Here is a 16682-nt window from a genome sequence, read left to right on the forward strand (position 1 = left end):
TCCTGCCTCCTAGGTGTGATAGTGTCCCTGTAACTTCTACCAATTACCGCCTCTGCCTCCTGAATGATCCGGAGTTCATCCAACTCCACTCCAATTCCTTAACTCAGCTTGTCAGGAGCTGCAGCTGAATGCACTTCTCATAGATGAAGTCGACAGGGAACACTGCTGGCTTCCCTGATGATCCACATTCTGCAAGAGGACCATTCCCCTGCCTTGGCTGTAATTCCCACTGTTTATAATGAGAAGAAAAAAAGTATTGTATCTAAAAACATGCCCTTACCTGTGTCTACCTGGGGAATCCTCTTTGTTCCTCGAATAGGGTGGCCTTTTCTTACTTCAACTCCTAGATCTCCACCTTAGCCCATGTTAACTGAAGACTCTTGAGCCAAAGCCTTTCCACTGTGACTCAGCCCACTCTGATGATGACCACTCAGCAACACAGTCCTTCACTTTTATAGCGATGATTAGGCCTCCTGACCTCGATTGCCCTTCAACTGTCAAACTCGATGCAGGAGGCAGAGTTAGGTAGAAAAGTGGTGGATGGAGTTCAAGTAAGTGTGAGGTGATGCATTTTGGAAGGTCATACCAGAAGGCTGAGTACAGGGTAAATGGTCAGTAACTTAAGAGCGTGGATGAATGGAGGGACCTTGGGATCCAAATCTGTACATCTTTTAAGGTTGCCATACAGGATATTTAAGAAGGCCTATGGGATGTTTGATTTCATTAATAGGGGATTGAGTTCAAGAGTTGAGAGGTTATGTTGCAACTTTACAAATCTCTGGTGAGACCACAATTAGAGAAGTGTGTTCAGTTCTGGTAACCTCATTATAGGAAGGATGTGGAAGCTATGGAGGGTGTAGAGTATATTTACCAGGATGTTGCCTGGAATGGAAAATAAGTCTTAAGAGGCAAGTTTAGCAGAGCTAGGCCTTTTCTCTTTGGAACGAAGAAGGATGAGAGGAGACTTGTTAGAGGTCTACAAGATTTTTTTACTTTTTTTTTTACAAAGAGTTGCGGATTCCGGGAATATCTTGCCAGGGATGGTGGTGGAGGTTGAAACATTAGGGACATTTAAAAAACTTTTGGACAGGCAGATGGATGAAATAAAACTAGAGGGTTACAAGGCATGAAGGATTTAATAGATCCTTTTTTTGAAGGAACATATGGGTTGGCCCAGCATCAAGGGCCTGTACTATGCTGTAGAGTTCTATGTTCTGCCATCTCCCTACATAAAAAAGGATGCCTCTGAGAGGAATTGCATTTCACCAGATTGAACCTTAAGCCACTTTCACACTTGCAAGTGATCCCAGGAATTAACTGCCAATCGGCCTTTAAAGGATCTTAGTGTGAAGCAAAATCAGCTCAATGCCAGCATCAGATGACATTATCTCACACAGGGAATTAATGGCATTGACCCGTAGTATGATCCCCAGCGTCTGCAGATGCCAGTGTTGCAATCAGGCAAGTGTATAATGGGCAATTACATTCTGGGATAGATATGACCCAAGTTTTTGCATGAGTGCAGGAATGCGAAGGAAGGAAAGATTAAAATGAAGGTATAAACTTTGCCGTGGGAAAGTTGCAGTGAAAGAGAGTGAAAGGAAATAAAAGCAATAAATAGTGATAGCAGACTATTTTTAAACAGCATGAGAAAATTGGTAGTGCTATAACGCACAATTTATAAAGACCATGGGAAAAAGCAATGGCGGACCTGACCCCAGAATGCTGTGCAGTACATAAACCCCTCCGTGAATGCTCCATGCATGGAATTCTGGGAGGCTGGGCCCACCATCAGTTTTTCCCATGGTATTTATAAATTGTATGCTATCGTGCTACTGTCTTTACCACACTGTATAAATTGTATGCTATCGTGCTACTATCTTTACCACACTGTATAAATTGTACTACCAACATTCCCACCCAGTTCAAAAATTGTCCGCTATTGCTTTTTATTGTGAGCACTTTCCCACAGTACCTTATAAAGGTTTCTATAGGTCATCACAACAACAACAGGAGCTGAAGGGTTCATACTGTGTTGTACATAAAGCTTAATTATGTTACAATTAGGCATGATTAATTTTGTTCAAATATAAGATCATGATACATGATCAGGATTTAGGGTTGGTCCACCATCACTCAATGCATCATGATGTTACCGATAGAAGGTAGAACAGTCCTAACCGCACGGATGGCTCCTTGCAAGTGACCCAGATAGGGGTGGTCAAGTGTGAAAAGCTACATGCCCATTCCTATCCCAGGACACTGAATGGCCAATTTAGTGGGATGCAAGTGTGAAAGGGGCTTTAGACTCCTTGGGTGCAGCTTTCCACCTCCCTCTGATCACTGCAGTATCCATTCATACAAAAGCAACATAACCCCATTACTGGAAGACTTTCTTATGTACCTAAAAGAGCTGTCTGCAAAGATTGTACCTATTTTGCTACACAATGCTAACTGCAAGTACTTGCAATGTATCAATACCACTGCAATGCTGGACTGAAACTAATATTGACAAAGGATAATTGGCAACATTGTTCTGTAAACATCACAACTGAAGTATATTCATAAACAGTATTTGGGTGACCAAATGTTTTGATACAATAAAAAAGGCATGGAGCGACTTCTAATACATTAACTTTGCAACCTAATTCAACCCACACATAACAATGTGAATGATCTTGACTGGCCTTTTTTGAACTCTTGGGAGCATATTTATTGACTCACTGCTTTTAAATATTTACTGAAACTCATGTTCAACCAGCTAATTAACGTCCAGGCTTTGGCGATGCAGGTTCATCACAAAAATTCTTATCAATATCTTCTTCCATCAAGGAGAATGAAGATCACAGAGTACATGATATTGGAAGCAACAAAGGGAATAACAATGGGGATGGGGTGAAGTGGATCAGGAGAAGGAAAAGTATTGGAAATGTAGAGAAGGGAGAGAGGATTAAGACTAGGAAGATGGGTTTTGAAAACTGGATCAAAATCTTTTGGGACAGGATGGTGGGAGGGGAGTTAATGATCCAAGGTGGGACTAAAGATATCAACCAGGTGGAGATGTGTTAATAGGAAAAGATGTTGCAGAAGTGAGGGCTTCAGGTTTTTGGATCATTGGGCTCTTTTCCAGGGAATGTGGAACCTGTTTCGACGGGATGGCTTGCAGTTGAACTGGAGAGGAACTAATACCCTTACAGGAAGGTTTGCTAGTGCTGCTCTGGTGGGTTTAAACTAGATTTGCAGGGGATGGGAACCAGTGTCAGATAAGATAGAGAAGTGGAAGAGGGAAAAAATAATGTGAAAATTACAAGCACCATTAGAAGTCAATGGATTGTATGAAGTGGAAATTTTCTAAAGTGCACCTATTTCAATGCAAGGAGTATTGTAAGAAAGGCAGAAGAGCTTAGAGCATGATTGACATGTGGAATAATTACATTGTGGCCATTAGTGAAACTTGGTTGCAGGAGGGTCAGGACTGACAGCTCAATATTCCTGGCTTCCGTTGCTTTAGATGCGATAGAACTGGGGGAGGGTGGGGGGAAGAGGAGGATGTAAGGGGAGGAGCAGCAATTCTTGTCAGGGAAAATAACACAGCTGTGTTCAGGCAGGACAGACTAGAGAGCTTGTCTACTGAGGCTATATGTGTGGAGCTGAGTAATGGAACAGGTATGACCACACTCATTGGTTTGTATTATAGACCATCCAATAGTCAATGAGAATTGGAGAAGTAAATCTGTAGAGAGATAGCAGACAGCTGCAGGAAGCATAAGGTTGTGACAGTAGGAGATTTTAATTTTCCACATATTGACTGGGACTCTCATACTGCAAAAGCACTGGATGGCATGGAGTTTGTCAAATGTGTTCCGGGAAGTTTTCTAAATTAATATAGATCCAACAACTAGAGAGAGTGCAATACTGGATCTTTTATTAGGGAATGAGACAGGACAGGTGACGAAAGTGTGTGTAGGAGAACATTTTGGGTCCAGTTTGGGTCCAGTGATCATAATGCCATTAGTTTCAAGTTAATTATGGAGAAGGATAGGTCAGGGTCTTGGGTTATGATTCTAAATAGGAGAAAGCCAATTTTGAGAAAAAAAAAGGAACTAGAATGCGTGAATTGGGATAAGTTGTTTATAGGCAAGGATGTGTGAGATAGCTGGAGGATCTTCAAAGGTAAAATTTTAGGAGTAGAGAATTTGTATGCTCCTGTCATGATTAAGGTCAAGGTTAGTAGGCATAGGGAACCTTGGTTTTTGAGGGATATTAGGGACCTGGTTTGGAAGAAGAGAGAGGTATATAGCAGGTAAAGGAAACATAGAGCAAATGAGGTACTTAAGGAGTATAAAAAATGCAAGAAAAACCTCAAGAAAGAAATGAGGAAGCAAAAAGAAGGCATGAGATTGCTTTGGCAGACAATGTGATGGAAAATCCTAAGAGTTTCTACAGGTATATTAAGCACAAAAGGATACTAAGGGACAAAATTGATCCCCTTGAAGACCAGGGTGGTTGTATCTGTATGGAGCCTCAAGAGATGAGAGAGTGTTTAAAAGTTTTTTTTCCCACATCAGTATTCACTCAGGAAACAGGCACAGAGTCATGGGAAGTAATGAAAACAAACAGTGAGGACATGGAACGTATACAGATTAAAGAGAGGAAGTGCTAGCTGACTTAAAGCAAATAAAAGCAGACAAATCCCCAGGGCCTGACGTGATACTCCCTTGAACCTTGAGGGAGGCAAGTGTAGAAATTTCAGAGGCTCTAGCAGAAATATTTAAAATGTCCTTATCCATGTGTGGTGCCGGAGGATTGGAGTGTAGCACGTGCTGTTCTGTTGTTTAAAAAAGGCTCCAAAAGTAACCTTGAAAATTATAGGCCAGTGAGCCTGATGTCAGTAGTTGGCAAATTATAGGAAAGTGTTCTAAGAAATCAGATATACAAGTATTTGGATAGCCAGGGACTGATTCAAAATATTCAACATGGCTTTGTATGTGGTAGGTCATTTTTAACCAATCTTAAAGAGTTTTTCAAGGATATTGTCTATGTGGACTTAAGAAATGCACTTGATGAAGGTTAGTCAGGAAGGTTCAGACGCTTGGTATTCATGGTGCAGTAGTGAAGTAATCATGAAAATCTGTAGACACCGTGGTTGAAGTAAAAATAAAAATAAGCTGGAGAAATTCATCAGATCAAACAACATCCTTCATGTAGCAAAGGTTAAAATACATAACGGACATGTTGGGCTTGAGCCCTTCATCAAGGTATGAGAGAACATAAGCAGGCATCCAAACAAAAAGATAATGGGGAGGGGGAAAGTATGAACTAGATTTGACAATGGCTGGACAGGGAAAGCCAGAGAGGAATGGTGGATGATTCCTTCTCAGACTGGAGGCCTGTAACTAGTGGTGTGCCTCCAGTCTGAGAAGGAATCATCCACCATTCCTCTCTGGCTTTCCCTGTCCAGCCATTGTCAAATCTAGTTCATACTTTCCCCCTCCCCATTATTGCTGGGACAATTCATGCTGGGACAATTGTCGATTGTCATCTATATCAATAATATGGATGATAATGTAAAAAATTAGATCTGCAAGTTTTCAAATGACCCTAAGGTTGGAGGCATTGTAGCCAGTGACCATTTTCAAAGCTTGCAGAGGGATCTGGATCAGCTGGAAAATGGGCTGAAAAATGGCAGATGGAATTTAATGCAGACAAATGTGACGTGTTGCATTTTGGAATTATAAACCAAGAAAGGTCATACATGGTAAATGGTAGGGTGCTGAGGAGTACAGAAACATAATTCCCTAAAAGTAACATCACAGGTGCATCTGGTTGTAAAGAGACCTTTTGACATAAATCAAAGTATTGAGTGTAGGAGTTGGGATGTTATGGTAAAGTTGTATAAGACATTAGTGAGGCCAAATTTGGAGTATTATGTAGAGTTTTGGTTACCTGATTACAGGAAAGATATTAATAAGATAGAAGGATTTACTAGGATGTTGCCCGGACTTCAGGAACTGAGTTAAAGGGAGAGGTTGAACAGGATAGGAATTTATTCCCTAGAGCATAGAAGAATGAGAGGACATTTGATAGAGGTATTTAAAATTATGAGGGGGATAATCAGAATAAACATAGATAGGCTTTTCCACTGAGGGTAGATGAGATATAAACTAGAGGACATGGGTTAAGGGTAAAAGGGGAAAAGTTTAGGGGGAACATGAGGGGGACTTCTTCGCACAGAGAGTGGTGGAAGTGTGGAATGAGCTGCAATCTGATGTGGTGAATAAGGGCTTAATTTTAACATTTAATAAATAATTTTGACATACATAGATGGGAGCAGTATGGAGGGCAATGGACTGGGTGCAGGTCTGTGGGACTAAGCAAAAAAAGTTTCAGCACAGACTAGAAGGGCTGAAGGGGCCTGTTTCTGTGTTTTAGTGTTCTATAGTGTTATGAAAACGTTTTATGGAGCATGGAAATATAATATATTCAATAGACTCTTTGGCAATGACACAGATACAAACAATTTTTAACTAATGCCAAAGCTGGTCCAAAACTACTGGGTAAGACTTACTTCAGTTTGTTAGGCTGAACTATTCATGGGCCTTGGTTACACAACTGAATTTTGCACTACTGCAGTTAAATGAGCATGGTATGATATTTTAAATCATCATTCATGTCCTGCAGCATCAGTACATTTGGACTTCATTTGAAAGGAAGTGCTAGCAATCAATCTGGTCCACGTTCTTCTGCTCTCCTGGAAAATGGCCCTTCAAGCACATAAGGTTGGTTACTCTAAGCCACACATGTCAAACTCTGGCCCGCAGGCCAAATTTGGCCTGCGATATAATTATATTTGGTCCGCAAGATCATTTCAAAAATGTATTAGAGGTGGCCCGCTGGCCGCCCATGCACAGTAATACAACAAATCCCAGAATGCATTGGCGTCAGCCTGCTAATCGCTCCCACCTCCTCTGTTTACGTTGCAGGGTTTCACCGTGGACTCTGGTTTTGGGGCCTGGCTGGTGTCAGGGGAAGCCAAGGCCGCTTCCCAGCGCCCAGAACCGGAGGCCTCGGGCCTGACCTCGCCAGGACCGTTGCCCACTCCCCCTCCCTGCTGCAGGCTGATCCGCGACTCACGGTGACGGGGCCGCTGATCCGCCGAGATGCCGCCCTGCAGCGAGAGCCGATGCCCCCGCACTGTCGTTGTCCAACCCGATCGCCCGCAAACCCCGCCCTCCCGCACACAGGCCTGAGTAAGTATTATGAACTTTAATCTCAGGATAAAATGATCTTCCAATAGTTTCATGTCACAGTGATAAATATATTCCTGGTTAAAAATGGTCCTGCACCTGGATACAAGCTCATTAGGCATAAAACTTGAAAAGTGTGTAAATCAAAAGATATCTATACCAATGGGAAAAGGGCATGGCAAATAACCCTGCTAGAGTTCATGCCCACAATCAGTCACCCATTTGATTGTTTCAGGAATCATGTTATTCTCCCACATTCTCAATAGTCCTTAGATTTTACTATTTGACAGCACACTAGCAACATTTGACAAATCCTCTATAGAGAAATATTATTTATTGAATATTTTATTTCTCATTTGTTAATGCTTCTGGAAAGAGTTTATTAAACATTTATTTTAATAAGAAAAAGTTTAACATTACATATGTTGAAAGAAGAGAAAACATGCAGATGTTGTTGAAAATTTTCAATAAATATTTAGTTCGGCCCTCGACTTAGTCCAAGTTTTTAATTTTGGCCCTCCGTGAATTTGAGTTTGACACCCCTGCTCTAAGCCTTTCAGCCTTACCAGCTACGATCTTACCTTCTAAATTCTGATCAGAACTTCTTTCTGTGCCTTCAGATTTCCATTACTGCTTGGCATCCATTTATCCTCCTTAAAAACACTGCCATATTTACCTCATTAAAGGATCCAAATGACTATTGGGCATTCAGTTCAGATCAAAAGTTGCCATGTAACAGAATGGCAAGATGCAAGGGTTATTTGTACAATTTATTGCACACATTGTTTTGTCTTGTCTGAACTAATAGTGGTGGGTGCTGAACATTAAAAGTGAAAACATTAATTTGAAGTAACCCAATTTTGACTCCTTCACCCTCCATCAGTTTCACAAAACAGTAGCCTGGATCAAGTTACCAAGAAATTTGTTTTGAGACATACTCACCATTGCATTTTTTCTGCACAAATCGAAGCTTACATGCTGTCCTGTAGGTGGATAAACGAATACAATCCAAGTCTTGGGCCCCTGAATTGAAGAAAGGTGAAAAATAGTTTATTACAGAAAAAATCACAATCCCTTACTGAAGAATGGATGGATGGAAGTTCTCAGGAGAATATTGGTTCATTTGAAAGTGATTAGTTTTTTTTAAAGACTAACATGCTCATGTCACATTTGCTAGCACTGAAGTTCATCTGCTGGTTTTTAGCTAATTCTACAAATTATCAGTAACTTTTAATTTTTTTCTAAAACTCTTCCTCAGAATTAATTATTTTGGTATCATCCTCAAAGTTCTGAAATATTTCTTCCAATCTTGTGCATAAGTCATTAACAAACACGACAAGCAGTTAGGGTTCAGGAACTACTAACTATTGACCATTCTCAAAGCATTCCCATAATTCCTACTTTGTGAATTAACTTTGGTCACAATGTACTTGGGGTCATTTAACAGGCAACACTCAGTTCAAATAAGGAACTCAAGGTGTGCACACATACAAATTTGAATGAGCTTCCGATTCCTATCATGCCACAAGAGTTTGGTCACTCATTAACTGGATTTCAATTTTGGTTGCCAACCTCACCAGCAATGGCTTTTAGACAACCACTTGTGGAGTGTGAAGTGAGGACAAAAGCTTTGGACAATACCTCTCTGAATCCAATTTCAGATCTCAAGAGATGTTTGGCTATCTTTTTCAAATAAACATCTCATCTTTTCAGCTTTTTTTTGCTAAGAAAGACCTGCTCAGAACAAACAATTTTCTGCCTGTAAATAAATCACCTAATGTTTTTGAAAACACCAAGCATACTTGAAAAATTGACTGACCAAACCTGTGGTAGAACATGCAAAGCATCTGTTTGGACACCAAAGCAGGCCCAATGAGTCCAAAGTTTATTACAGTATGTTTATCATATAATAATTTTTAACCTTATTTCGATCCCTGTCTTAATTTCATATTTGTTAGCCTTCCCTAATAGTTTATGCAAGGTGTATTAAATACTGTTTTCTTAGAGTAATGTCCATGAATCTACTGTGTATTTATATCTCCTCACAGAACTCTCAAAGGTTTGCCTCATCCAATTATCACCTTTAAAAGCACTGGTAGCTATCTCTAATTTCTCTTATTCAGATATATAGTGATCAAATATTTAATTAATATTATAATGTCCTTCTGACCACAAATGTGAAATAAACTGGCCTGTAATTCCTGCATTACTTCCTTGCCCTTTTTTCAAATATAAAATTGAATTGACTGATCACTCTCAATGCACAAATTTATATTCAGAGCTTTAAATCAAATCACAAAGTTTGACAATAGTCAAACTAAGGAGACACCAACCATGCCTACCGATTTTAGTTTCTTCACAAAGAGGAGCATCCTCCAACCAGACCCCTTTCAAGGTTCCTTCAAATCTTTTATGTTTAAGTAAGTTCACTTCTCATTCTTCTCAACTCTAATGGGCACAACTTCATTGTTCTTCATAAGCTAACTCTATCCCAGGAATCATTTGAGTAAACCATCTCTGAATTGCCAACAATGCAAGAATATCCTCCTTAAATAAAAGGACACTAAGTCATGTCTGCACTGCAGATGTGATCTTGTCAACAACCTGTACTGATGGATAAGGTTCAACATTTCATCTCCTTCCTGCTCACTTGCTACCCAAGTATGCTACTTTTCTGTGTTTAAAATACAATATCTTTCTGTGTCGCAGTTTCTCAATGTCTATCTACCCAAAGAATGTTCTGCTAACTGGATGTTCAAACAGAGCATACAATAATTGCTTAGTCTTCCCAAATATGTTGTTCAATTATCCATAGATACCAGTGTCTGCTGAAAGCTGAGGGAAGGGGAATGACGATGAAATATCAATCATTTTTGTGTGCAATAATGGGCCAGTTCTCTTCAATGGAAATTACTGCAAATGCTCTTTTCTAAGCTCAATACCAGACTGAGTCTCCACCAACTTGTGTATTTACTCCGAGGTAAATTAATTGAAGATATAATTATTTACCCAAACCAAGGGTGGATTATGTGCAACCATACTATATTTCCAACACTTCACCCAAAAGCACTATTCGATGACAACAAATCTATATAATCTGCTGCTGATCAATGTTTTCACACATTTACAGATCTCAGGTGTGAATTTTGTCAAGTGTTTGCTGTAACTAAAGTGATCAATCATTAAGAATTATTTATGCTTCTCAGAAAGAACATCTCTCATGTCTGCCTATGTAGGAAGACAGTCGTAGCTGGAATATACTTCAAAAATGTTGCATTAAAGTGCATTATGTATTTTAAATCAACGGTAATGATACACTTGGTAAATGGTCAGTTGTTGATATAATAAGACACAACAGTCCAAATTTTCTGGATATCACAAAGTTTGTTCTTATCATGTTGAAGTGTGTATATATATATATATATATATATATATATATATAACACATACACACACACAACCAAATACTATTTTTATGAAGTTCCTTCTGTTAAATGGCTCCATTTTTTTAATGATGAAGAAGTATATTTCTCCAGAATTCTCCAGTTCTACAAAATTGCTGCTTCTCTCCGTAGGATATAAATATGTTGGTTTATTCCCTAAATTTTACTTCAGTATTAAAGCCCATTTTGCCTACAGTTTTACGCCAGTATTCACATCATCGGTTAGAGAGTCATATAACACCAAATGGGCAGTTTGATCCAACTCATCCATGCCAATCAAGTGGTCCTTCTGAGTTAATCCCATTTGCCTGGACATGACCCATTCCTCTTATCCTTTCCTATGCATGTACCTGACTAAATTTAAATGACATTATACCCACCTCCATCTCTTTCTCTAGCAGCTTGTTCCATATATGCACCACTTTCTGTCAGATCCCTCTGAAATCTCTCCTCTCTCACCTAAAATCTTTGCCCTCTACTTTGGAGAAATGCCTGCAGATTCACTTTATCTATGACCCACATCATTTTGTATACAGCTTTGACATCATCCCTCAGCACCCTACACTCCAAGGGTAAAGGTCCTGGCCTTATAACTCAAGTACTCAAGTCACAGGACATCGTCATGAATCTTTATTTTGCTCTATTTCCAATTCAATGACATCCTTCCTATAGCAAGTCAAACAGAACTGCACATTGTATTCCAAATGTGGCCAACAAAAGCCTTATGCAACTGTAAACTGTACCCCCAGGTCTTCGAATTTGAAAACACTACCCGGGGTTATAACATTTTCTGTGAATATCCTGCTCCGAATGACTTATGAAAATGCATAATCTCATATTTAAATTAAACCCCATCAACTCACTGACAATTGATTAAAATCATATGGGAACAATATCCTCATTGTGCCATCAATTTTAGTATCACTCACAAACTTACTAACCATACCACCAATATTCTCATACAGGTTATTAATAAAATGGTAAACAACAGCAGATCCAGCTCTGATTCCCGTGACACTCCATTGGTAACAGGGCTAGAGTCTGAAAAACAACTCTCCAACATCTCTGGCTCCCACCATCAAGCCAATTTTGTATCCCATTTGTTAATTCACCTGAGACTCCATGTAGTTTAATTTTAATTTCGCTGAAGGCCTTGCTAAAGCCTACATCGATAATATTTATCATACTGCACTGATCAAAATTCACTGTCCCCTCTTCAAAAAACTCAATAAAATTCGTAGGTATACAGGAAAATCTGCAGATGCCGAGGTCTTGTGCAGTCCATAGAAAGTAAAAGGTAGTTGACATTTCAGACCTGTGCCCTTCTTCAGGAGTGCCAAAAATCAGACGGACAACTGAATAAAAGTTTTTTGTTGGGGTGGGTGGAAGGTATAAGAGTGAGCAAAATTTGGAAGACTTGATTTCCTATGCATGAAATCCCTAATCAGATGCATGTACATTGTCTCTCAGAATTCCCTCTAATAAATTATCCATCACTGGTAAGATTCACCAGTCTGTGGTTTACAGCCTTTCTTATATAAACTAGTGATATGAGATTAGACACCCTCCAATCTTCCAGCACCTTACTTGTGGCTAATAATGTTGAGAATATCTTTGCTAGGATTCCTGCAATTTCTTCTGAGCTTCTCAAATGTCCTTGGATAAAAAAAATCTATAGGATCTATGTGGGTCTAGAGACCTTCAGCAACTCTTCTGTAATGTAGCCACTCTTCAAGGCATCTCTTTTAATTTCCTAACATTTCCTACCATCCTGTCTTTCTCGATGATAAATATGTATGAAATATATTCATTTAAGACTTCACTCATCTGTGGCTCCACAAATAAAAATCTTGCTGATCTTAAATAATCCTTATTTTCTTCCAAGTTACACTTATGTCTTTATATTCATCTGCATTATCCAACAGAACTATATATCGCCTCTTGATTTCCCTCTTAAGTTATTAAATCACCTGTACTCAATTCACTTAATCCCAGCTTCCTATACCATATTATAGTTGAGTTTTTGAGTTGAGTCATGTAATAGTTGAGTTTTGGGGACCAATTTTTCAGATCAAACTTGGTGTGTGGTGGGGGGAGAAATCGACCTTTACATGGATACTACTTTTGAATACAGTAAGCAACTGCATCGATCAAGGCATTGGGAGTTCGGATGGCATCTGGAGGTCTGGTGGGTGGGTGGTGGGGGTGGGGCGAAGGATCCGCTGTTGGGGTGTCAGGAACTCCTGTGGTAAGGCATCCAGGATGAGGTCGGAAGTTTGGGCGGCCAAGACAAGGATCTACGGTCAGGGTTTTGGGAGTTCAAAAGGGCAGGTGGCAGAGGGAACGGTTCGCGATTGGGGTGTTAGGTACTTTGATAGGAGGGTCAACTTTTACATGGTATATATGGAAAATAAACAATTTTTTGGCCAAAAATGGGGTCGATTTTTACAAGGGATTAACTAGTACACAAGTACCGATGGTACCTGCTATATGCCTCCTTCTTATTCTTGACCAGTGCAGAGACAAAACAAAGGACTCTACATCACCTTTGTTGACCTCACCAAAGCCTTCGATACCGTGAGTAGGAAAGGGCTTTGGCAAATACTAGAGCGCCTCGGATTCCCCCCAAAGTTCCTCAACATGGTTATCCAACTGCACGAAAACCAACAAGGTCGGGTCAGATACAGCAATGAGCTCTCTGAACCCTTCTCCATTAACAATGGTGTGAAGCAAGGCTGGGTTCTCGCACCAACCCTCTTTTCAATCTTCTTCAGCATGATGCTGAAACAAGCCATGAAAGACCTCAACAATGAAGACGCTGTTTACATCCGGTACCGCACGGATGGCAGTCTCTTCAAACTGAGGCGCCTGCAAGTTCACACCAAGACACAAGAGCAACTTGTCCATGAACTACTCTTTGCAGACGATGCCGCTTTAGTTGCCCATTCAGAGCCAGCTCTTCAGCGCTTGACATCCTGTTTTGCGGAAACTGCCAAAATGTTTGGCCTGGAAGTCAGCCTGAAGAAAACTGAGGTCCTCCATCAGCCAGCCCCCCAACATCTCCATTGGGCACACAAAACTCAAAACGGTCAACCAGTTTACATATCTCGGCTGCACCATTTCATCGGATGCAAGGATCGATAACGAGATAGACAACAGACTCGCCAAGGCAAATAGCGCCTTTGGAAGACTACACAAAGAGCCTGGAAAAACAACCAACTGAAAAACCTCACAAAGATTAGTGTATACAGAGCCGTTGTCATACCCACACTCCTGTTTGGCTCCAAATCATGGGTTCTTTACCGGCATCACCTACGGCTCCTAGAACGCTACCACCAGCGTTGTCTCCACTCCATCCTCAACATTCATTGGAGCGACTTCATCTCCAACATCGAAGTACTAAAGATGGCAGAGGCTGACAGCATCGAATCCTCGCTGCTGAAGATCAAACTGCGCTGGGTATGTCACGTCTCCAGAATGGAGGACCATCGCCTTCCCAAGATAATGTTATATGGCGAGGTCTCCACTGGCCACCGAGACAGAGGTGCACCAAAGAAGAGGCACAAGGACTGCCTAAAGAAAGCTCTTGGTGCCTGCCACAATGACCACCGCCAGTGGGCTGATATCGCCTCAAACCGTGCATCTTGGCACCTCACAGTTCGGCGGGCAGCAACCTCCTTTGAAGAAAAGCGCAGAGCCCACCTCACTGACAAAAGACAAAGGAGGAAAAACCCAACACCCAACCCCAACCAACCAATTTTCCCTTGCAACCGCTGCAACCGTGTCTGCCTGTCCCGCATCGGACTTGTAAGCCACAAATGAGCCTGCAGCTGACGTGGACTTTACCCCTCCATAAATCTTCGTCCGCGAAGCCAAGCCAAAGAAGAATTCTTGACCAGAGCTGAAATATCACTGATCTTGCTAGTTTTACCTTTCACAGTTTCAGAATCATGTCATTTTTTAAACTTTGCTAGCTCCAAAAACTTTCCATTTGGCTGATGTTTCTTTTCCGGCAAATCATCTCTCCAAATCAAATTTTACCAGTTTCTATCTAATGCCATCTAAATTAGCCTTTCCCCAATTTAAGACTTCAATGTGAACCTCCTGTAAACTTTCCATAAATACCTTAGAACCAATACTGTTATGGTCACTGGTCCTAAAGTACTCCACAGTGACACCTTGGTCACTTGCCCTGCCTCATTTCTCAAGAGGGGACCCAAGTGTTGCACCCTCTCTAGTGTAGCCATCTATATATTGTTTCAGAAAACTTTCCTGGACACATTGAATTCATTGCACTGTGGGAGTCATGGACAATATGACTATATTATTCCAATAATGATCTACAACATCTATCACCACGTGATCTTGGCACATCTTGATACTTGGCTCATTACTTCAACATCTCACTGTGGCAGCGGGTGGTACACATCTGTTTCAAGGAGGCCCCAATAGGAGGAGTCACGTGATGGAGTAGTGGCCGGACGGTGAACTCCAGCCCTCTCCAGAAAAGTTAGAAAAAACAAAGCAAAACACAAAGGCACAAAAATAAAAATCAAAGTAAAGTGAATATAAAGGTGGAAAGAAGATGGCGACGAAAAAAGAAAAGTCGAAACCAACGGTAAGAAGAGAGGAAGAGAAGACAACGGAAGATGAAGGAAAAGGCCTTACCTGTTCGAAGAGGCCCGCGGTGGAGAGAGAAATCCGCTCCCTCAGGTCGGTAGAATATGGACTACAAAAATGGCTCGCTGAGCCGAGTAAAAGTGCGCAACAGCACATGCGCGACTCTTCACGCATGCGCGATGCGCATGGAAAAAAACACACCGACGGGAGGGGTGACCAGCTGGGGAGTCGATCTCCACAGCTGCCAACGACAGCTGCAGAACACCTGCAGCAAGAGGAGAACATAGAAGACAACGAAAACAAGAAAGAAGAGAAGAAAAGGGCAACAAAGAAACAACAGATGGCCAACCCAGAGGAAGAAGAAGAGGAAGAGGAAGAGTACAGTGAAATAGAAGAAGAAGGGAAAGGCAAGATAAAGGATATACTTTCTCTTATCAAAGAATACATGGAGTCATTTAAAGAATGGCAAGCGCAAGAATTTAATGATTTAAGAAGAAGAATAAACAACACAGAAGAGAAAATGAATAAAATAGATATGACCTTATCAGAAATGGGAAAAAGAATGGACAAGGTGCAAGAACGAGAAGCAGCAGTAGAAATGGAGGTAGAGGACTTAAAAAAGAAATTAGAGGAATCTAATAAAAAAGTTAAAGAGACACAAGAACTGTTAGCTCAGAAAATAGATATAATGGAAAATTATAACAGAAGAAATAACATAAAGATAGTGGGCCTTAAGGAAGATGAAGAAGGCAAGAATATGAGAGAGTTTATAAAAGATTGGATCCCTAGGATCCTAGGATGTCCAGAACTACAGCAAGAAATGGAAATAGAAAGGGCACATAGAGCATTGGCCTTTAAACCACAATCACAACAAAAGCCAAGATCTGTTTTAGTAAAATTCCTAAGATATACTACAAGAGAAAAGGTACTGGAGAAAACAATGGAAAAAGTAAGAGAGGACAATAAGCCACTGGAGTACAAAGGGCAAAAAAATCTTCATTTATCCAGATATAAGTTTTGAACTCCTGAAGAAGAGAAAGGAGTTCAATACAGCAAAGGTGATTTTATGGAAGAAAGGGTATAAATTTATACTAAAGCATCCAGCGGTATTGAAAATATTTATTCCAGGACAACAAAACAGACTATTCTCGGATCCAGAGGAAGCACGAAAATTTGCAGAACAATTACAAAATAGACTGAGAGATGAAGACATGTAACGAGAGTACAAAAGACTGCAAACTAAAAAGACATAAGTTTTGAACTCCTGAAGAGGAGGAAGGAGTTCAAAACATCAAAAACGATCTTATGGGAAAAAAAACTATTCTTGGATCCAGAGGAAGCAAGGAAATTTGCAGAACAACTACAAAACAAA

General features: G+C 40.5%; 1 protein-coding gene across 22 annotated transcripts in view; it reads right to left on the reverse strand.

Annotated features, from left to right (window-relative positions):
* Positions 1 to 16682, reverse strand: part of dtna (dystrobrevin, alpha) — a 438543-nt gene that overhangs the window by 188678 nt on the left and 233183 nt on the right. For all 22 annotated transcript variants that reach the window (XM_069921569.1, XM_069921565.1, XM_069921564.1 and 19 more), the window contains one exon: positions 8190 to 8270. In XM_069921569.1, coding sequence (XP_069777670.1) covers positions 8190 to 8270 — 81 coding nt within the window. The remainder of the gene's footprint in view (positions 1 to 8189; positions 8271 to 16682) is intronic.

This window comes from Narcine bancroftii, chromosome 2 (genome assembly GCF_036971445.1).
Source record: "Narcine bancroftii isolate sNarBan1 chromosome 2, sNarBan1.hap1, whole genome shotgun sequence".
Lineage (NCBI taxonomy): Eukaryota > Metazoa > Chordata > Chondrichthyes > Torpediniformes > Narcinidae > Narcine > Narcine bancroftii.